Source organism: Pungitius pungitius, chromosome 1 (assembly GCF_949316345.1).
Source record: "Pungitius pungitius chromosome 1, fPunPun2.1, whole genome shotgun sequence".
In the NCBI taxonomy this organism is placed as follows: Eukaryota; Metazoa; Chordata; class Actinopteri; order Perciformes; family Gasterosteidae; genus Pungitius; species Pungitius pungitius.
This window is the reverse complement of record NC_084900.1, coordinates 1,382,262-1,404,815: the sequence shown is the minus strand read 5'-3', so window position 1 is coordinate 1,404,815 and position 22,554 is coordinate 1,382,262. Positions and strand designations below refer to the sequence as shown.

The 22,554-nt window shown below is 46.4% G+C and overlaps 4 protein-coding genes across 4 annotated transcripts in view; 3 read left to right on the top strand and 1 right to left on the bottom strand.

Moving 5' to 3' along the window:
* The window catches only part of fgb (fibrinogen beta chain), a 126,701-nt gene that overhangs the window by 50,361 nt on the left and 53,786 nt on the right, over nucleotides 1-22,554 (bottom strand). The window lies entirely within an intron of this gene.
* Nucleotides 426-3,880, top strand: LOC119223041 (lecithin retinol acyltransferase-like). Its single transcript, XM_037480132.2, has 2 exons — nucleotides 426-1,192; nucleotides 2,965-3,880. Exons 1-2 carry the CDS (start codon nucleotides 632-634, stop codon nucleotides 3,115-3,117), a joined length of 714 nt encoding a protein of 237 aa, XP_037336029.1. The 5' UTR covers nucleotides 426-631; the 3' UTR covers nucleotides 3,118-3,880.
* On the top strand, nucleotides 6,217-9,103 carry LOC119223071 (C-type isolectin Sp-CL4-like). Its single transcript, XM_037480176.2, has 6 exons — nucleotides 6,217-7,972; nucleotides 8,056-8,163; nucleotides 8,232-8,353; nucleotides 8,431-8,562; nucleotides 8,668-8,776; nucleotides 8,957-9,103. The coding sequence occupies exons 2-6, from the start codon at nucleotides 8,091-8,093 to the stop codon at nucleotides 9,022-9,024; spliced, it is 504 nt and encodes a 167-aa protein (XP_037336073.1). The 5' UTR covers nucleotides 6,217-7,972; nucleotides 8,056-8,090; the 3' UTR covers nucleotides 9,025-9,103.
* rbm46 (RNA binding motif protein 46) lies at nucleotides 10,197-15,053 on the top strand. The gene is made up of 11 exons (XM_062561655.1): nucleotides 10,197-10,315; nucleotides 10,806-10,988; nucleotides 11,122-11,302; nucleotides 11,446-11,602; nucleotides 11,795-11,924; nucleotides 12,526-12,623; nucleotides 13,208-13,628; nucleotides 14,240-14,439; nucleotides 14,522-14,624; nucleotides 14,833-14,957; nucleotides 15,018-15,053. Exons 1-11 carry the CDS (start codon nucleotides 10,297-10,299, stop codon nucleotides 15,051-15,053), a joined length of 1,653 nt encoding a protein of 550 aa, XP_062417639.1. The 5' UTR covers nucleotides 10,197-10,296.

The following is a 22,554-nucleotide window of genomic DNA, read 5'->3' as shown; positions in this document are numbered from 1 at the left end:
TGTGTGTGTGTGTGTGTGTGTGTGTGTGTGTGTACTGGTACTCGTGGCCTCGTGAGGACTCTCCTATCCAGGTGAAGCTCGTCTCTTCAGATGTTGAATGTTTGTGAGCACCTGAAGGAGGAAGAAGGTCTTCTAGATGAATAAAGAAGCTGCTGGTTCTCTTTGGAGATACAAGGTTCTCATGAAGCAGATTAAAGTATCCAAAAAACATGCAACACACTCATTATGCTGCAGAAACGTATCTACTTTCACTTTGAAGTATTCTCACCGTACTTGTACTGCAGTGAAGGACCTGAGTACTTTTAACCCTTTTTTTTACTATATTCCTCTTTATACTTGTTGCAGCATTAAAGTGTAAAACAATACTTATAATACTATAATGTTCCATTAGATCAATAATCCGAATGTGTGCAAACCTGAATCTTCCATCTGATCAGAGTGAGGAGATGGAGTCAGAGCATCTTCATCCAAACACGGGTGTTTGGATGAAGATGAGGAAGCGCTTCTCGAGTCCTTCCTCCGTCGTGACGTCACGCGGTCCTCCTCCTGCCTCCGTCTCCCCAAATCTCCCCGAAGGAGCAGCGCTCTGCAGAGAGGGCAGAGCGGGAGCACCGAGAGGACCTCCGTCACCATGCTGGACACGCTCACCTTCCTCCTGGAGAAGCTCTTCCTCCTCGCGCACGTCAAGCTGACCAGCCTGCTGCCTCCCCCCCCGCCGCGCGGCAGAGAGCCGCCGCCCGCCTGCCGCGACCGGGAGGAATCTCCGCCGCAGCCCGTGGGACCGGAGCACCGGTTCTCCCGGGGAGACCTGCTGGAGGTCCCGCGCACACTCTTCACGCACTTCGGCATCTACCTGGGCGACGGGCGGGTCGCGCACCTGATCCCGGACGTGCTCGCCGGCGACGGGCGGCGCGTCCAGGAGACGGTGACCAACACGCGCCTGGTGCTCGGCGTGCTCTCCAAGCGCGCCAGCGTGCGCGTGGACCTGGTGGAGGACTTCGCGTACGGCGCCGGGATCCTGCTGAACGCCACGGACCGCGCCGCGTGCCGGTGCGCGCTCCCCGGGGAGGAGGTGGCGCGCCGCGCGGAGCGGCTCGTGGGCTCCGTGTCCTACAGCCTGCTGTGGAACAACTGCGAGCACTTCGTCACGCACTGCCGCTACGGGAGCGCGCAGAGCCTGCAGACCGACAAGGTGAGAGGTCTCGCGCGCGTGCTTGGAGGTGGCGGCTTTGATGTTTTTATTTCCGCTGCACTTCACACCGGAGGCATGAGGCGCGCGCGGTGGACACGCGAGTCCATCTGCTGCGTGTGTGCGTGTTTGGAGGGGAGTGGGGGGGGGGGTTGTTTTGAACAACGTTTTACTTTGAAGGAGCGTTCCGTGACGTTCAGAGTGAAAACGTGAAAAAACGACATTTTATTCATCTTCATTCGAAGGATGCGGCACGAAGGTTGTAAAATGAAACCAATCCGTCCTTCACCAAGCGGGATGTGACTCACTTACTAAAAGTGTAAAAGCAGAGAAACAAAAGCGTTCTGTGGGACGCCGCTTTCCTAAGGAGGAAAAAGTGGGTCGATCTTTGGAAAGGTCCTGAGAACAAGGCTGCTTTGAGAGGAGGAGGGGGAGGGGGAGGCTAAGAAGGAGGTGGACGAGAAGAAGAAGGGGAGGTGGAGGAGAAGGAGGAGGAGGAAGAGGAGAAGAAGGAGGGGAGGTGGAGGAGAAGAAGGAGGAGGAAGAGGAGAAGATGAAGGGGAGGAGGAGGAGGAGAAAGAGGAGGAAGAAGAAGGGGAGGTGGAGGAGAAGGAGGAGGAGGAAGAGGAGAAGAAGGAGGGGAGGTGGAGGAGAAGAAGGAGGAGGAAGAGGAGAAGATGAAGGGGAGGAGGAGGAGGAGAAAGAGGAGGAAGAAGAAGGGGAGGTGGAGGAGAAGAAGGAGGAGGAAGAGGAGAAGAAGGAGGGGAGGTGGAGGAGAAGAAGGAGGAGGAAGAGGAGAAGATGAAGGGGAGGAGGAGGAGGAGAAAGAGGAGGAAGAAGAAGGGGAGGTGGAGGAGAAGAAGGAGGAGGAAGAGGAGAAGAAGGAGGGGAGGTGGAGGAGAAGAAGGAGGAGGAAGAGGAGAAGATGAAGGGGAGGAGGAGGAGGAGAAAGAGGAGGAAGAAGAGGAGAAGAAGAATGGGAGCGGGAGAAAGAGAAGGAAGAAGAGGAGAAGATGAAGGGGAGGTGGAGGAGAGGAGGAGGAAGAAGAAGAGGAGAAGAAGAATAGGAGGGGGAGGAAGAGTAGGAGGAGGGGAAAGAGGAGGAAGAAAAGGAGAAGGCGGAGGTGGAGGAGAGGAGGAGGAGGAGGAGGAGTGAGAGGTGAAGGTGAAGGAGGACGAGGATCATTTGTATTAAATGTATTTATTATACATATTATATTTTATTTTATTCGATTAAATCAGTGTGGTCCTTCACAATAAAAGCTCTCTTCGACGTCCATCAGATCAATAATAGAGTTATTTAAGTTATTAAAAGTTCAACATGACGGATGTTTGATTGAAGTCATGTTTATTGTGCTTTTCGGGGGGGGGTAGGGGGCGTGGCCTGTTGGGCCGTTCAGACTCCAGAGAGAATTCCTCCTGGTCGAGTTTCACTTCCTGTAATTGGTCACCTAAACATCTGCCCTGCCTGCAGTCTGGCAGTCTGCTTGCTTAATGGGGGCCAACAGGAGCTCTTAACGGGGGCTCGGGGCCCCCACAGTAAAAATAAACAACAGGTCATAGATATTCTGGGTTCTTCCAAAAGTGAATATTTAACACAAGCAGACATTTGTGAATCTTATTTTGAAAGGCACACGTCTGACCTAAAAAGAAGTTGTTTTATGATCATTACAGTTCATGCGGATGTCACGTTGGTGCTCAGACGTGGTTTCTCTTGTGATGTGATGAAAGGCTGAACGTCGCTCTCTAACTTCACGTTTTGCCTCTTCTTGCAGTTCTGTGAGTGGCTGAAGTCACTGATCCGGGACCAGCGCAGCGCGGCGCTGACGGCGCTGCTGGGCCTCCTGTCCATGGCGTGTTGGGGGGTCTCCCCCGGCACCTCCTTGCCCAGCCTCCTCGTGCCCTTCACCCTGTGGATGGTCAGCTAGGAGCCGCTGTGTTGGGGGGCGGAGGGACAGGAAGTCAACACTCGTGACCCAGGACTCGGGGCCATTTAAAGACAAAAAAAGGCTGTTTGATTGACAGGTGTGTTTTTGGGTGCTTAGCAACAACGACAACTAAAAGAACATGAAGCACGCTTCAAGTTGTGGCGTCAAGGGGACCAAAGATAATTTTAGAGTTACGTTTCACTTTGAATCATTGTGGAAATAACGTCATTTAATTTTCTCATTTTCTAATATTTAACAGCCCGAATCACTTAAAACAACTAATTAAGTTGGTTAAATTGTTTAAATCAGACGAGCTGATGCCGTCAGCCAATGAGGCGCCAGTTCAAATTCAAACCTCTCAGCTGCGTGCTGATTGGTTCCCACTGAAGTCGTAAACATCTGCCATAACATTTTTTATTTTTATTAAGTATCTTATTATATAACGTTTCTTTCTTCTGCTGAAGCGGCCATCTTGTCTGTAGTTTGCTCCAATGAGGCTGCCATCTTGTTTGTAGTTTGCTCCGATGAGGCTGCCATCTTGTCTGTAGTTTGCTCTGCTGAGGCGGCCATCTTGTCTGTAGTTTGCTCTGCTGAGGCGGCCATCTTGTCTGTAGTTTCCTCTGCTGAAGCTCTTAATGTAAATATCTGTAGATATCCTTCACATCCCGACTGTTCTCCAGCCGTCGAAACGTGTGAACAGAATTTATTTTTCAAGATGCTGTAACACTTTATGTATGTACTTTGTAATATGTAAATAAAGTTTTGAATATAAATTCTGTTTAGGAATTTCTACATTTGTTTGCAGACTTTCAAGTATTCTCTGTAAATCCAAATATTAATTCTTCAAAAGTTTTCAGAAAGTTATGAGCTATAGTTTGTGTTTAAAAGTGAATTTATATTTTAATTTAAATGTGATGGAAACCGCTGGTGATCTTTGACCTTTACCTCCCCCTGCTGGCCAACCGGAAGAACTACACCAACATGTGGTGGAAGATCTGCTTACACCTCCACCTCCATCCCCCTCCTTCCAACACCACACTGCCAGCCCTGTCTTGCTTTGTGAATCAGTAATTACGATCGACTTAAGGAGGTGCTCTATGAGGAGGGGAGGCCCTGTTCACACGCTTTGGGATTTATTTGGGGGGGAGACAGGTGAGAGGATTCCCCGTCTCCATTAGATTCCTCTGTCACTTTCCTCTTTCCTATTGTCACGTTCTTTCATTACTTTTTCACATTTATGTCTCTTTCTTGTTCTTTTTAATTATTTCCCTTCCTCCTTCCTTTATCACTTCTTTCCTTCACTTTAAATCAACCGGGCCGAGATCGTCCTTCTGGCGGACACACCTTTTTTTACTACCCCCCCTCCTCCTTGTTTTGGTGTCAGAGCAGATTCTGATTGGACGACAGCTTAAAAGCGTGAGAGTCCGATTAGAGGCAGAAGAAGAAAAGGAGAAAACCAAGCTAGAAATCAGACAGAATTAAAAATAAAAAAATAAATAAAAATAAAAATAAATACATTTATCGTAAATCTCTAAATCTTCCGCTTTTTTGTTAATATGCAGCTTTTTGTCCATACATAACGTTAAAGGGAATTTATATTTGTTATATTTTTGTATGGAATTTTTATCAAATTTATTTTATTAAATTTATTTAGCCCCCCACCCTCTGAATTGTATGTCCTTCAATGAATGAAACGTCATCAAGCCCTGACGTCACACCCTCCCGCCGGCAGGGGGCCGCAGGGAGCCGTTGGTCTGTGCGCCGCCAAACAGTCAAAGAAGAAGAAGACGCGAGACCAACACACCCAAGATGGCGGCCGAGGCGCCCTGCGGCCTCCTGAGGGGCGTCGTGGCGGACAGACTGACCTGTACTACTCTATTTACAGTAACAACATCCGGGTTCTTCCTCCATTAAAACTGGCTCCTGTTATAAATTAATCTTAAGTACAGATTAGTGAATTCCATCTCCAAGGGCATCATCGTTGTTGTCTTTACTGTAACAATAATGTCTTCCTATAATCAATAATCCTGTACACGTACTGTTTAAACTGTAAGTACTCTGAGTGATCTCATTTTAACAAGCAATAACTATAGTGGTTCATCTATTATATTTCCATTATGTGTTGTCTTCACTGATCCAGAAATTCAGTTTCCTGTCTGCCAGCTGGGAGGAGGAGGAGGAGGAGGAAGAGGAGGATGAAAAGTCAAAGAGATGAGTACGTCTTTCTGACACAACTATTTGAAATAGCCACAACGAGGTCTGAACCTTTATTTTTGAATTATTAGGATTATAATTTCTATTATTAACAAACTCTTTGTAAAACAATAAATTTTAAACCTTTTCTGTTTCTATGACAGAATGTGAATTTGCAGTCGCACTCATTTAAATGACTTGCATACTCTCATCGAAGTAAAACTTAGCTGTGTTTTATTTTCCAGTGTAGTATTAGTACTTCTACTTCAGTAAAGCCTCTAAAACACAGTTAAAGATGTTTAGTTGTTTGTTTATACGTTTGATTTAGATGTGGAATTCTGGAAGCCTCTTCATCGGCCACGCTGAGGAGGACGAAGAGCAGGAGCCAACGCAGCACACCGGTCTGGATCAGGAGGACCATCAGATACCAGAGAAGAAGAGGACGAGCAGCGAGACCGGTGAGATGAATGTGAGACTCGTACTGGAGTTGATGAGTCGAAGGGACGTTTGCTTTTGGATGATTGCGTGAAGAAAGGAAAAGAGGTTGACGTCTTAGTTTGTACTCTTGAACAATTATTTGAATTTTATTGCCCAAACATTTTTTTTTTAAATTATTGTTGACATTAGGACATCTTTGGTTATCAATCAATCTCACTGACTGTCTTTGTGTTTCTCTCTGTTGCCATAGAAATGGAAAGCAGGGGCAGAACGACTAAAACGACAAGTCCTTCACCACCGTGAGATATTTAAAGATTCATCAGAGGGGTCACCTCGAGGAGAAACCACATAGCTGGGACCAGTGTGGGAAAGACATCACTCCTTTTGAAGTGAAAAGACAGCAGCGTATTCACACTCTAGAGAAACTACACTGCTGTGACCAATGTGAGACAATCTTGATGGCAAAGCCCACCAGCTCGCTCATACTGAAGAGAAACCGTACATGTGTGAATATTGCGTTCACTCAATTAAGGCAACTGAAAATCCACAGACGCAGCCACACCAGAGAGAAACCTTTCAGCTGTGACCAGTGTGAGAAAGTTTTTTCCTCTCATGGTGTTTTGAAAGTCCACAAGCGTGTCCACTCTGGAGAGATCAGCTGTGATCAGTGTGGAAAGGCGTGCACCACGGCGAAGGACCTCATAATCCACCAACGCATTCACACTGGCGAGAAACCCTACGGCTGCGATCAGTGCGCGAAAACGTTCACTACGCCAGGTAGCCTGAAGATCCACCGACGCACTCACACAGGTGAGAAACCATACGGCTGTGATCATTGCGGAAAGGCGCCTCGACCGCTGACACAGAGACAAAGGCCGCTGGGGGGAGTCGAGCCCAGGACCTTCTACGTATATTCAATTACATTTTCTCCCATTCAAGAAACTTGTAAAATCAAATACGGCAACATAACCATTTCTGTTTTATTATATGTTTGAACTTGTCATTTTTACATTTGCAGTATTTCATTTGATCTTCTCGATTTGTTTTAGAATATTGTATTTTAGATTCATCTAATTTGGCTTGATTTGAATTTTAAACTATTTTAGATTTGAGTAAAATCAATAGTGTAAAGCTCGGGACATGAACTGCACACACGAACACTCTAATAGTTCATTAATCAGCACTCTGAACATTTCTAATGTGAAACGCTGCTGTCACTTCTCTCTGAGACCAATATTCTTGTGACCAAATATGGAGCAATTTATTCAGCCAAATGTTTGGACATGTTTCCATATCTGAGTAAAGTAAATATAAAGCACTTTAGTCCGTTTTCTCAAATTTGCCCTCCCCTTCAGCTTTAAATATTCAGCGTTTTAAAGTCAACTGTCTTTGCTTCTCATCGACTGCCTCGCAGCTCTAAATGTCCTTGTTGCTGATTCAGTGAAGTCATTATCAAGATCAAACATCCTAAAAAAATTCTGCCGGAGGCGTCGAAACATTTAAATCATTTGAGATGAAACGTGTGACAGATCAAAGAGTGGATTATTGACTCATGGAGGAGGAAGGAGAATATTAACGGTCTACAGATAGAAACCATCCACTCACACCGATATCTAACTCCACATTAGATCAAAACCATCAACGGCTCCCACCACCAGGTCAATTCATCACGATCGACACGTTAACAGCACAAGTCTTCACCTCGTTGTCTTTACTCGGTGTCCTGTTCTCCAGAACTAACAAATCAACTTCCTGTTGGCACCACCATCGCCTGCTCAGCTGCCTTGTCATGTTAGCATGAGACGTAGCATGCAACGTAGCATTAGATGTCAAATCGGTTGTAGCATTAAGTACATTTAGCAAAATATAAAGCACTAGACTCAGTTGTAGCATGAGATGCAGCACTGTGTCCCAAAGGTTGAGGCTACTTGGTGGCAAATCAAACTTTTATAAGGGACAATCTAAATATAATAAGGGTTCAACTTCTTGACAGCGGATATTTGTCTTTGTTCTTTTCTCACACACCTCAAGCCAAAGTGTGTTTGTCTTTTGGGTGGAAACCCGTCCTTTCTGTGTTTGCTCTGATTATCAAACATATGGAAATAATGTCGACACTTGAGCCCCGCAGACACGTCGACGCTCTGCCAATGTCCCCAAAAAGTATAAAAGGAAGAGCCACTTGAGAGTCAGACTGAAGAGCAAAGAGGAACCAGAACTATCTGTGGTGAGCTGCTATTGCCAAACAATTAAGACATTATGTTCCGTTTGTTTAATCTGTTGAAAGACTGGATCTCTCCCCCCAAAAAGGTCCAGATCCAGAAGGTCTGAGAGAGGCGTGAGTCATGCGTCTATCCGTGTTAACTACTTCCCTGCTGCTGGTGGACATCCTGAGCTCTGTCACAGGCCGGCCTAAAGGTCAGTACACACATCATGCAAAGCGACACAAGTACTCTGTGTGATTAAAGCCCTTGTTCCTCCCACAGACAGTGTTGCTCAGCTCATATGTCGTGACGTGGTGAAGCCCTGCGGTGACGGATGGAGCCGCATCGATGAAAAGCGCTGCGCCAAATACTTTACGACTCCAAAGGCCTTCAAAGACGCAGACGTAAGGACCGTCTGACAATCCCCGCGGACCTCTCTCCCCGGGCGGGGACCAACCCTCCCTTTTTCCGTTGATTTCAGGCACATTGCAAAGCCTCAGGAAGTGAACTGGTGTCGGCCCACAACGATGACCAGTTGAGGAGAGTGGTCTGCATCACCATTCTCGCCGACTCGGAGAGGAAGCCCTTCTGGATCGGAGCCAAGCGATCCGGGGTGAGCGAAGGTCTCGGCGTGATCGGAGGGAGGAGAGGCGCATGATACATGGAGGACCACGCTGTCTCACGTCCTGGCCCGATCCTCACTCTTGTGTCCTTTCAGGAGGGGTTCGTGTACACCGATGGATCTAAGGTCGACTATTCTCAATGGTTCCCCGGTCAGCCGGACAACTTTTCCGGTCAAGAGGACTGCGTCGAGGTCAACCACAAAAGTAATGAGAAGAATGGGACTTTTATTTTGAAGGGATGGGAGTGGGCGGGGCAGCGAAGGGGCGGGGAGACCTGAATCAGAATGTCGGGCCACACTCACACAGGTCATTCAACGAAATGTGACGTAGCCGCATTGTTCACTGAACGTTTTTAACGTGTTTTCTTCTCTTTGGTTTCTCCAGAGTGGGGACTCTGGAATGATGACGACTGCTCGGATGAGATTAATTTCATGTGTGCCAAGAACATGTGATCCTTCCGCAGCTGATGTTCAGTGAGGCTCATGAAGACCACTGAGAACACAAGTTCTTAACTTTGCTGCAATAAACGCTTCAGCATCCACGTCCAGCCTCTGGCTTCATTTCTTCACGTTTACCCAACCAGTGGAGACATTTAGAAATAGAAACTTAGAAACTTAGAGACCTGATGAAAGTACCTTTTATGTGCATCATCTGCTCCTCCTGGTGGCCCTCTTTAAGATTACTGGAGAGAGCTTTAAGCTCCCCTTTCCGTCTTGGAGGGTTTTCCTGATCAGCAGGTCCTGGGACCTCGTTGTCTCTGCTAGCAGCTCCATTTTAAAGGGACACTTTATACATTATGGGATCCACTTCTCAGGGGAAAGACCCGAGCTGAACCTCGTCTTGTGTATTTTCTCTCACTCAACCCGAGTAAGTGAGTTTGTCTTTGGGGAGGAAACTCTTTGCTCTGAAAACGGTCCGTTTGGAGGGCGAGGGTTTAGGAGCAGGAGGAAGAACCCAGAACACCTCTTTTAAGGGTTAATAACTGAACTACTATATACTAATATATCCCTCTATGGTAGGATGTTGCCTCTAGGCAACACACCCATTTTTGGCCTTCTACATTCTCACAATACATCCCCAATTATGATGCAATACTTTAAATAAGAGCCAGGACCATAAGGAACCAATAGCAGCGTTTGAATGTGTCATATGACTCTCTGGAGGCCTTTTTGAAAACCTTTTTTACTGAGTGCCCCAAAAGGATCGGCTCAATTTCTAATAGTTTAATGTACTTTAATGTAAACTTGTTGAAATTCAAATGTTTCCTTGAGGCAACACCGTACCATTCACCATGACACCATGGCATTGTGGCATATATGGATGGCAGGCCAGATATTGGGGCAAGTGGCACCATCATTCTGCAACTTGAGATATATTTATTATATATGTATTATATATATATATATAAAATTATATGTTTTTCTACATTCTTTTCTCTTAAATTTAATTTAGATCTAATACATATATATATCCTTTTTCAGTTTTCATTTGATTAAATATTTTACCGACCTAGATAAGTATCTACATTCGATCCCGCCTTCCCTCCATCACATACACGCGCTGATTGGCTCGGCCTCCGTGTCAATCAAAACCTCCGCCAACAGACGTTCTTTGCAAGTAACGTTGGTTTCTGTTTAAATGATCGAAGTCACGTCAGTGACGTCACGTTGACTTTCAACTGCTGCCCGTTTATATTTTAATCCTCTAAAGAACCGTGGACAGAAATGGCGGCAGAAAAAAACGGTAGGAGTTTTATTTAATCGCTTAAGCAAAGTTAATTAGCTTAGTTATCATTCAAATATACAAGCTAACTGATAGCTATAAAAATCGGTTGAACAGTTCTGAGACGCTAACAATGCTAGCTAATGAATTAGCTCATCAAAGAGTAGTTTCACTTGGAAAAGTCTTATTTAAGTCGGCACCGAGTAAACAACATGGCTGTTATTCTTAATCTTATGTCTACTGTAGCTGTTAGCGCCGGTTACAACCATAAATGAACAAGAGACTTTAAGCTACGTTAGCGAGCTAAGCTAGCTAAGCTAGCTAAGGAGGCGGTCAGTGGAATGAACGCGGAGGCCCTGAGCGCGTGTCTGCGAGGCAGGGGGCGGGACATAAAATAGAATAAAACATTACAAAATATAAACATAAAAAAGTATTACATCTAACTCCTTTTTAAATTCATTCAATAAAGCGATAGAAGGTGTTAAAGCAGCGTGTGTTTCCCGTTGGACAGACTGGGGCCAGGACTCTGACTCCGACATGGACAGAGACTCGGGGAAGGTCAGCCCGCTGGCGGGCGAGGAGGAGTTCAAGGCCTCCTGCGCCAAAGGGATGGCTCTGCTCGCTCTGATGGAGAAGACGGGATACAACATGGTGCAGGAGAACGGACAGAGGAAGTACGGAGGACCGCCCCCAGGTGTGTGTGTAGGGGGGAGGGGGGGGGGGGGCAGGACCATGACATGATTAGAAATCCAGAAGCACGCACCTGTAAATGAGCCGGTCCTGCCACTACCTACTGTTTACCTTGTTGTGACGCTGTGTGTTTGCAGGCTGGAAAGGCCCGGCCCCCCCACGGGGCTGCGAGGTCTTTGTGGGGAAGATCCCTAGAGACCTGTACGAAGACGAGCTGGTGCCGCTCTTTGAGAGAGCCGGCCGGATCTACGAGTTCAGACTGATGATGGAGTTCAGCGGAGAGAACCGCGGCTACGCCTTCGTCATGTACACCAACAGGTAACAGGAAATCCTAACATGTATGTGTGCACGGGGGGGGGCACAAACGCACACGTGAGGAAGCGGACAGAGAGCGTGTGCGTACGGCGTAAAATGACCCCCACGCGCACCCATACAAAAGCAAAGTGAATGACGCTCTGCAGAGAGGCGGCGCAGAGAGCCATCCAGATGTTGGACAACTACGAGATCCACCCGGGGAAGTTCATCGGCGTGTGCGTGAGTCTGGACAACTGCCGCCTCTTCATCGGCTCCATCCCCAAGGACAAGAGGAAGGAGGAGATCATGGAGGAGATGACCAAGGTACGCTGCAACACAGAAGAAGATTCATTCGTTTAATTCTAACTTTATGAATTAAGTTCTCATTTCCTTTATTTAGTATATTGTTTACTTTCTCTCTTATGAGTCCATCTCATTGATGTATTTCCTATATTTTAGTTGGTACATTTGATACGGTTTGTATGTATACACACATATCTCTCTCTGCGTCTCCAGGTGACGGACGGGGTGGTGGACGTGATCGTTTACCCGAGCTCCACCGACAAGAGCCGCAATCGAGGCTTTGCCTTCGTGGAGTACGAGTCCCACAAAGGGGCGGCCATGGCCCGCAGGAAGCTCATACCAGGTAACGCAAGCCCCGCCCTCTCAGCCCACTGGGTCACTTCCTGTGTTCGTTCAGCAGAGGGCGGCGGAACACAGATCACTGCAGCATAGAGTCTGAGGGGGGGGGGGGGGGGTTCTCAATGTCTTCTGTTATTATTTACACTCATTGAGGAAACTACAGAAATCCATCTACAGAAAGTGAACCCTCCTGCATCGCTGCAGAGGACTGAGATCCTCTCCTCCTCTTTAACGTTAACCATCTGAGTGTAAATCAAGTTTTCTCCTCCATTATTCATGTTCTTCCTGTTTCTGGGTGAACGGGCTGCTGTGTGGTTCATGTGCTCCGTGTCCTTTTTGGAGTAAACACACACGTCCTTTCCTAACCAAAAGTTTATCGGTTACTTATTACACGTTACTAATTTCCTTTATTTATTATTTTACCTTTTTAATAAATTTTTCTCTGAATCTGAATGACTTGATTAATTGAATTAAATGTCTTTTAATATTTTCTTTTGTTTCATATATGTAGTCCATATATTTGTATCATTTGAAAATGACACCCTGTATCTTTTGGGGCCGACCAATAATCACAACACAATTTTATAACCATTTTCTCTAAATAGGAACCTTCCAACTGTGGGGTCACTCCATCCAGGTGGACTGGGCGGAGCCGGAGAAGGACGTGGATGAGGAGGTGATGCAGCGCGTCAGAGTCCTTTACGTGAGTAAGAAGCAACAATCGTTTCTTCTTTTAACTCCTTTTAACTATAAAAAAAGAAATAAAAGAAAAAGAAAAGGATGCCTCCTTTTGGAAGAGGCCTCTGAAATATTCAGGGGGTTGTTGAGATCAAAGTTGAGGGAGGACTCAGTGGGGGGGGGGGTTCTCAAACGGATCTGCTCGGCCTCTGGGGGATCAATTAGTGCAGAGGGCTTTTACTCTGAAAGGCCGAGACACTGATAGAAAGCCCAGAAGCACTTTACAGAGGAGGGATGGTATTCCTCTCCTGGGAGGGGGGGGTCAGAGGATAGTGTGTGTGTGGGAGACAGATATTGGAAGGAGAAGTTTCTTGTGTGGAGTTTAAAGTCAGTTTGAGGTACGGTTTTAACGAACATCTCAGTTCTGAGTCACGGTTGGAATCAGCAAAGAAAAGGGGAGGAGTCAAATATAACTACAAGTTCAAAACACTTAAACAGAAAACAACCCTTTTGAAGGCATCCAGCTGTCAATTGTTGCTGCGTTGTCACTGATGGACCAGGGGACGCTCCAGGTTATTCAATGGCTCCGCCCCCCACTCTGTCTTTCAGGTGCGTAACTTGATGCTGAGCACCAGCGAGGAGAAGCTCCGCCAGGAGTTCTCCCGCTTCAAGCCGGGCTCCGTGGAGCGCGTGAAGAAGCTGACGGACTACGCTTTCGTCCACTACCGTTGCCGCGACGACGCCGTCACGGCGCTCAGCCTCATGAACGGCGCCCAGATCGACGGGGCCACCGTGGAGGTGACGCTGGCCAAGCCGGCGGGGGTCAAGGAGGGGGGCGCGGCCGGGGGGAGGAGGTACAACACCAACCGAGGGTACCTGGGGGGCAGCGCAGGAGGAGCAGCAGCAGGAGGAGGAGGAGCAGGAGGAGGAGGAGGAACATTGGTTCTGCACAGGAGCGACGCCGGCATGATGGGAGGCAGAACGCTGCCCCTGGCGTCTCGGCAGGGAAGCCCCTTTTACAGCGAGGCAGGTGAGGAGGTGTAACGATGCTCGTTAGTGATCAATCATCTCAGTGTAGATGTTCTTCAGAACACGAACCAAACGCACGAAGCACCGAATTCACTTCAGACTGAAACGGTTTTTCGGAGGGTTTCCATGGCAATAAAGTATCGTCACTTCTCCCATTTAAAAGCGTGAAAGTAGGATTATCTTCCTCATCTTCAGGATGAGGAAGATAATGTTAGATCTGTGGCGCCTGAAGCCTCATGAATACTCAACGCTTCATGGAGTCGAGCTGCTGGTCCTTTCCTCTGTAAACGTAGATTCTACTTGTGGTTCCAGATGGCGTCGGTTTTTCTGACAAAAAAACATGTTAAAACATGAGTTGGCGCTTTCCAGTGTCAACAAGGAGAGCTGGTAACCATAGCAACCAGGAGGTCCCATTTAATTGCATGTGATGAATTATGAGCTGGTACATGACAATACATCACAATGTCTTATTGTAGGTTTCCAATTTACAATTTGTAATCTTTTCGATGAATGAACTTGTTCATCCTCTTCGTCTGAATGAATACGAACACACAGGAAGTGTTCATTGTTACGCAGCTAAGCCCACGACTGTGTGTGTGTGTGTGTCCTCAGAGGAGCCCGACCAGTGCGTGTTCCCCCTGTTTCCCGGCACCCCCCTGACCCCCACCAGCCTGCTGGCCCTGAAGCAGGGTCAGATCTACTCGGCCGTCAGCCTGCTCGACTTCTACTGCCACAGGAACTACTGGTCGCTCCCCGAGTACCAGCTGTACTCCACGCCCGGCCAGGAGGGGGCGCTGCTGCTGCTCTACAAGGTACCTGTGAGCCACACGCAACAGAGCTCAAAGCCTACCTGTGTGTAAGTGTGTGTGTGTGTGTGTGTGTGTGTGTGTGCAGGTGGTGATCCCCTCCACTCAGAGCACCTTCATCCCTGACAAGCTGTGTGTGATGCTGGACGACGCCAAAGAGCTGGCAGCTCAGACCACGCTGTGGAACCTGGGTACTGACACACACACACACACACACACACACACACACACACACACACCAGGGATGCAAACTTTTTCTGTCAGTTTGGGTGCCTTTGGGTTCAGTGATCCATTAAACTACGAAGCCTCCAACGCATTTGTTTACAAAAACCATTTTAAATTCATCTCATAGCGGAGTTTAAACCTGCATCTGTTTTTAAATCTTTTCTCCCCCCTCAGACTCCTCCTTCCTGAGCGCTCCCTCCTGCGACTCACCCAGCAGCCCCTCCTCTCCCCTCGTCACCCCCCCCTCCTCCACCAGTCCCGGGCTGCTGTCCTGCTTCGCCTCCTGCCTCCCCCCCCAGGCCCCCCCCTTCTCCCTCCCCCCCCTGTCCACGCTGCCACCCCCCCCCTCCCAAACACAGAGGCTCTACATCAGCTCCCAGTCTCCTTTCTACTGACGGTGAGACGCTGTGTTTTATGCCTTAAAGGGACGCTGTGACACGCCCCTTTCATGGCATCACAGCATCTCAAACCGATCAATAGAATGAATGATAACCGCTGTTTGGTTGTGTTGTTGCAGGAGGAACTTTGTCGCCTTGACAACGAGGCGGCGAGCGCTCGGCTCCTTCTCTCCTATCGCCTCTGCCTCCTCAAATTACCCATGATGCCACAGCAGCAGCTCACCTCTCAGGTTTTAGGTTAAACAAACTGAAACGTTGCTTTAAAGATAAAAAACAACCACATGGAGGAAGAGGAGGAAGACCTCTGATGAAACAACGAATGAATGAGTGAAACATATATTACTTCTATTTGTTGAATGCAGGAGATCAAATCTTTTCCTGAAGAGGAGGAACAGAGTCAGTCGTCATCTTCCTCTGTTATTTTACAGCCTTTTTATGGATTTATTGTGTTCACGTCCTTTTTGTTCAGCTACGACGTTCGGCTTCTTTTCACTTTCCATCTTTCAGAGTTTCTGAGAGTTTTTATGCCGATTGTTTGATTACAAGGTTTTGAAGTTTAAAGTCGTCGAGGTTCCAACATCTGTCCCAAAAAACAGATCTTTTTTGTCTTTAAATGCGGATTATAATCATTTAACAAATTAACCCTTAAAAAGATGGATATCTTTTTAGTTCATTAATAAACGAGACCAGAAATAAGAATCAGGAAGCATCCCTAAAAGAACAATCTGTAAATGTGAGCCAAGTATTTATTTGAATGATCAAATCCTTAAATGCATCAAATTGAGAAAGAAGTGAAGAGAAATGAAGCTTGATTCCAAAGTGAGGACTCTGATTAACTGCTGTTGTTGTTGTTGTTGTTGATTAATGAAATGTCTGCTATAAAATCACCTTTTTTATCGTTTAAATCTGTTTGTTGTAATAGATTTTCTACTTGTGTGTTAAGTTTAAAAAAATACACGTTAAAGTTTGTGTTCCAAAAGTTCTGTTTACTTTGTTCTGCTTCTTCACAACAACAATGTTCCTCTGTGAGGAAGAGGAGGAGGACATTCAGGGTGCAGGAGGTCTCTCCATCTCCATGTTTTCCTCTCGTGTTTCTCCTCCATCTTTCACCTCCTTATTCTTCCCTTCTCGCTTTGTTGTTTTGGTGGAAGTTGGCCATTAGAGGAAGAGGAGGACAGATGGAGAGGAAGGGCTCAAGAAAAGCAAAGCAATATGAAGGAGGAGAGAGCTGGGGGAGGAGGAGGAGGAAGAGGAGGAGTCTTAATATCTTTGTTTCCACATAAAAACCAAATCAATCGTCCTGGTTCTCCCTCTGTCTTCTTCTGTGGTGTTTATAGCTTCTCTGCGCTGGGAGTTCATCTTGCAGTCAGACGACTCCCCCGACGCCGTGCCCCCCCCTCCCCCTCCTCCCTCCTCCTCCTCCTCCTCAGTAGAAGCCTGAGGAAGTCCCCTTAAGACACAAACGATCACGTGTGTCTCATTAAAATCCGTTTCAGCAACCCCCCAAAGTGAATTTAAGCTTTAGTTTTCCTCTTATTTAACAAATGTCTTCATGACTCCTTCACTCTTCTTCTTTAGAATAATAAAACACCTCATAATTCATCTCTTCGTTGTGTGATGTTAGAAAAACAAACCTGGAGGCAAAACGGCTTCCACACAAGCAGGAAAGCGTTTATTCTCTTTAGTATTTCTGTCATATTTCTATATTTTTTCTTCTTTCTTGCAGTTTTCAGAACGCTGTGTTTCTTGAAGAAGAGCATCTAACTCACGCTAACTGTTAGCATAGCCGCGGGTTGGTTGATGGACTCAAGCACCAGTGCACTAAACATGAACATTAGCGTCCTTCTGCCCAACGAAGGTGGAGACTCAAAAACCAATAAATGAAAATGGGAATCAGCGCATGAATGCACAAAATATTTATAATTACAGGAAAGCAGATTGAGTTCTTTCCTGTGGCCTTTGGGAACGACGATGGAGGAATCTCAAATTAGGATTCAAAAGAGGACTTTTCCACCCTGAATGCTGACATGTTATTGCCTTTTTATTCAAATGTTTACTCTGTTAGTTCTACTCCCGAAGTCCTTTCTTTTAAACTTCAAACGTGATTTTCTTCAGCCTGAAGCAGCAGAGGGAGAACACGCACGCACACACACACACACACACACACACACACACTGGGAGAGTATTTAATTAGACTGCAGGGAGGAAGTTCTTTAATTAACCAAACGCCATCCAGAGCAGACGTTTAAACGCCTTCATAGACGAGGTAAAATATCACCCGAAGACCACAGAAGAAGAGTGTGGAGGGGGGGGGGGCCTAAGGACATACTGTATGAACCCTATGGCCGGTTGCCACGGAAACCCCAAGCCCGCTCCGACACCCTGACAGGACCCCTTCAGAGACCCACTGACGCAATTCTTAGTTTTATCTTTGCTTTGCACCCGTAAAAACGACGCCTCAAGCTTTAAAAAAAACCCCCTAAAAACAGCAGTAGCTTCAATTGTGTGACTTGATTAAATCTTTTTTTAAAAGAATGTCACCAAAATGTAATTGGCTTTGTTGAATAGAATACTAATGAGTATTCAGACCCACGTAATTCTCTTTGTGCTCTAAACTCGATACAAACCGTCCTAATCACCTGAACACTGATTGGGTTTCTCTTTCTGTCTCATTAGATTCCACCAAGCGTCTCCACACGATGTCAAAGCACACAGACGGTTAGGAATCTCCCTGATTGTTATTGTGCACTTTACACAAAGAGGAACTACACACACACACACGCCCACACGCCTCCAAGGTTCCAAGGTGCATGCTGGGAAACGTGGCTCTGAACCTTCCACAACGTCTGCTGATTCCTGCCGTGACGGCCTGTGAGCGAGTGAAAGTGCTGCTGGAGTCAAACAGCAGATCTACTTAAAGTATTAACGTGGCTGTTTATGAAGGGATTACTGATGCAGACACATTTAAGAAAACTGTTTAACCTGCAGAAGCCTCCAGACGATATGAAGACACGTCTTTATTGGAGTCCTTCAAGCCTCTCAAGTCTCCAACTGCTTCTTGTGGAAACACGGAAAGCCACGAAGAAGGTTTGAAGATCTAAAGGAGTCTCCGGCTCCGAGGTGCGTCTGAGGAACAAACCGGATGGTCTCCGCTGCTATGGACTAAGAATCTGAAGAATCAAAGACATTTCAGTCAAACAAATAAATCCTTTTATTATGTCATGATCAGGGTATGAAACCAGTGAAGAGTCCTTTGAGCTGATGAACCTTCTCTCCTCTCTGCTCCTCCTGCTTCTGTTTCCACCTACATGAGAACTCTTCAAACCTCTGGTACCTTAAGCTGTTTGAAAGTCTCCTTCTGACCCCCCCAACATCAATAAACACCGGCTCCAGCTCAGCTGAGCGGAAGAGAGCTTCTTTATGGCGGGGGGGGGGGAATCCTTTCTTTGACCTGGTACCTCACACGGTGTTTAGAGAATCCCTATCAGACGTTTAGCTTCCACATCAAACTGTGTTTTCATGGCGTTCCGCTGGTATCTGAGCTGCTACAACAGAGCCGGCTGTGTGCTCTGTAATCGGATGCAGATACGAGTGACACTTCAATACATTTACAGGACATTCAGAAGTTCACAGATTAGTAAATACCTGGACCCCAAGGAACCGTTAAATCGCTCGTTCAAATCTGACAAGTTTGTAAATACTTCATGGATTGGACACACTTGAGATCAGCCTCCCTCGTGTGTTCCACGTCTGAAACAAGCTCACAGACCATTGAAGGCGCGTCTGGTCTCATCGGTCCACGTGAGTCTTTACATCCCACAGGGACAGCTGTTTAGGACAAAGGGGGGTCGGACCTTCGCCATCAGGTCGGAGGGGTTTTTATCGATGGCTCGAGATGTTGTTAGTCGGTTTTCTGAAATCCTTGACTGATCCTGGTGGTCTCTACATGCCCTCCCACAGCGACGCCTCCTACACTGTGACCATGACAAACTGTACACGGACCACCGAGGTTTACTTAAAGCCCTGAAACAACAACACTTTGACAGATTCAACAAGTGAACCTGAACATCTCACAAACGAGCCATTTAATCGACACCCCTCGGCATCAGAGATGGCTTTTCATGCGGATCAGCATCACGCTGTCCATGAGCCTGAAGCTCCTATCGCATAGATAAAACGTGTGAGCCCACTTCTTCCAGAAGCTCCCATGAATTCTTCTGACTGTACAGAGTGTGGATCTTCTCACTGCCTGAACCTCATCCACAGCATCCGATACAGCCAATTCCAAACGCTGGTAGGGGTACCTTACCTTGCCTCACATGACACTGACAAATGAGACCCAGTTCTTCCTTTCAGTGGAACTGTATCGTGGGTGGAGGCGAGTGGCCATGTCAACACCATTTTAATAATTCTAATCATTAGCAGCATCATACAAATGTTGTATCTATTAGCATTGTGTTTACGTTTCGTATCTCCTTTTGAACCGGTACTCCTCCCAGTGATGGACAACTGGACTCTACCTCGTTACGAGGAAAGACCGCCAAACAACTTGTTGTTGCTTGGTAACGACGACGCGTCAGAGCAGGAGCCCCAAAGTGTCACGGCGGCGTTGTGTCATCGTGCTTTTGTTAGTGGGCGCACGGCGTATAGCGGCGTATCACGTAGACTACAGCGCTGCTCCAGAGGAGGAACCAAACAGAACGTGCTGTTATCCCAGGATAAAAGCCTGTTTTTTCATCCTAAAGGTTTATCTGCCGTGTTTCGGTTCTCCTCCCTCACACAGCTGTGGGGGAAGGTGACCTTCGGGTCCCAGGAGCAGACCGGTCCGACGGGTTTTCCTCCACAAACAAACCTCAACTGTGATGGAGTTTATCTGCACTGCAGCCGATAAACCTCCACCCTCTGTGAGAAGGCTCCTGCTCCACCCAATCTGCAATGAGGCCTCAGCAGAACGTCTCCACGAGACAGCTCATCAGTGACGGATATCTCTCAATTAGTGCTCGCGCACACACACACACACACACACACACACACAGCAGACACACAACGTCTCAGACTCCCCCGCATGCGACAAATCAGCTTCCGGTTCTCCATGGAGGGATTTAAGCTTCTTATCTGCATCATTTTCATGGACACAAACAAACCAGTCCAATGCACACGTACACGCACACACACACACACACACACACACACACACACACACACACACGCGCGGCCTCAGATGAACCAATGGTGACGCCATCGTCTCTCTAAGAGTTTTATGTTTCTTACAGTTTGTTTGAAGGAAACTTTGATGGAGAATGCTTTGAATAAAATGTCACAATTTGAAGGTTGGTTTTGCTGCTTTTTTCTCATGATTTTTAAGGACCGTCCAAAATAATCGGAGGGGTTAAACGTATAGAAATGAATTCCAACTCTTAGTTGCAGGGAAGAAATCTCCCAGAATGCACTGCAGCTCCTCACTCGATTAGTGTCACAGTGTTTGACTCTTAAAGCTGTTTCAAACATGCAACATTAATTATTAACAATTCCCTCGGGGGGCGAGGGGGAGAAGGGGGGGGGGGTTTCTCTTCTGATTAACGTTGCGTCTCGCATTCTGCTCGCTTTGTTTCTTCTTCATCTGACGCTTTGACAAACGTCCTCTTCTTTCCCCTCGTTAACGTTAGCCGGGTTCCGAGGGGCTCGAGGGGGGGGAGGGGGGGGGGGGGGCTTCAGACACTTCCCTGAATGACTGTCACAAGTTATGTACTTTATGTACTCAGGAACGCAATGTATTGCCCCCAAATACTTATAAACTTGTAAAACTTTCAGTGCTGGAAGAAGTACTGAAGTAAAAATACATCATTAATTGCATTAAAATCTACTAAAAGTACACCAGAAATGGCTCATTATGCAGTATTTCAGAATAATATATTATATTTAACCCCGCCTCCGAGCCGAGGAGAAAACCTTGAGGACGTAAATATGTTATTAAGAGCCTTTCAAGTGTTCTAGCTGTTGAGTTAATAAACCTAAGAAACAGCACGTAGCTGGGAGAGGAGGAGCTTAGAGAGGAGGAGCTTAGAGGGGAGGAGCTTGAAGGGGAGGGCTTAGAGACGATGATCTTCGGGAAGGGGCTTGGAGGGGAGGGGCTAAGAGGGGAGGAGCTTATACAGTAAATGCTTAGAGGGGAGGGGCTTAGAAAGAGGAGCTTAGAGAGGAGGAGCTTAGAGAAGAGGTGCAGAGAGAGGAGGGGCTAAGAGGGGAGGAGCTTGGAGGGGAGGGGCTTAGAGATGGTATAAGCATGTCATTATCATGTCAGTGATTTGAGTTGTGATTCGAGGAGCATGTTGGACACATTTCTTATTTTTCCCCAGCGTCACTTCTCGTCTGGATGATTTGATTCTAATTTAAGAACCATGAAGAGAAAAAACTCCCAGCCTTTTTTTTAATCCATCTGATAATGACTATTTTCATCTTTTTCATGTTTGTTCTTTGATGTGATTTATTGGTTTGTTTGACTGATTTTGTATTTGAAGCGATTTATGACTGTGAAGCAGAATGATTGACACATGAGGGGATTCTTGTCCCGCCTTCCTTCTTCTTTCTTTCTACAGAGATAAAGAGATTGTAAATCATAACATAAAAAACAACACAATTGGAATACAAAATTCTACTTTAAACTAAACTAAATAATTATTGTGTATTGTGTACGTGAGACAAATGAGACGTCCTGGCGATAAAGAAGCAAACAAGCCTGAACGTGAACTTCTCCTCTTGTACTTTTTCACTTTCTGTCTCTGATGGCCGCCCTCACACAGCGGCGCTCCGTCTCGTTGCCGGGGGTTACGCTCAGTCTGACATGTGCTGGTTGTTTTGTCCCCTCCAGCTGTTCAACATCAACAAATGCGATTTTAGTCGAGAGGAAACGGCAGATAGTTGAGTTTGACAGATGTTTCCAAAGAAAAGTATAAAAAAGGTTTATTTTAAGGTTTCAGCGTCTCCATCATTAAAATGTGACGATGTATTGAGACAATAAAACTTTTAGTAGTGAGGACTTGCTGCAGATGAAAGCTCAGGAACAAGAGGGCGGAGAAGACCTCGATATCAGAGAGTCAACATTCATTAAAGTTCTTCAGTCTCTGTCGGGACAACAAGCCGGTTGATTTTTGCTTTCAGGTGTTTCTCATCTTCTTTGAATCTTTATTCTCTTTCATTGCTGCTTTTCCGTGTCTCAGACGCTCCGTTTGTAGATGAATACATTCAGCAGTGAAATCTGCTGAAACCTTCACGGGGAAATGAACTTTGACGGCGTCTCTTTGTCCTTTTATTCAGCGGTTCATGGACGTTTTAGTGCTTAATTTATCAATATTATTGAGTCGTTGAATATCTGCAGCTTTGCTGCTGTTGGTAGATGAAACCTGATTTTGAATTTAACATGAAAAAAAACAACACATTCAGGTCATAAATGGGAAGCTGCTGGAAACACACATACACACTCTGCAGTGTTATTCATGCT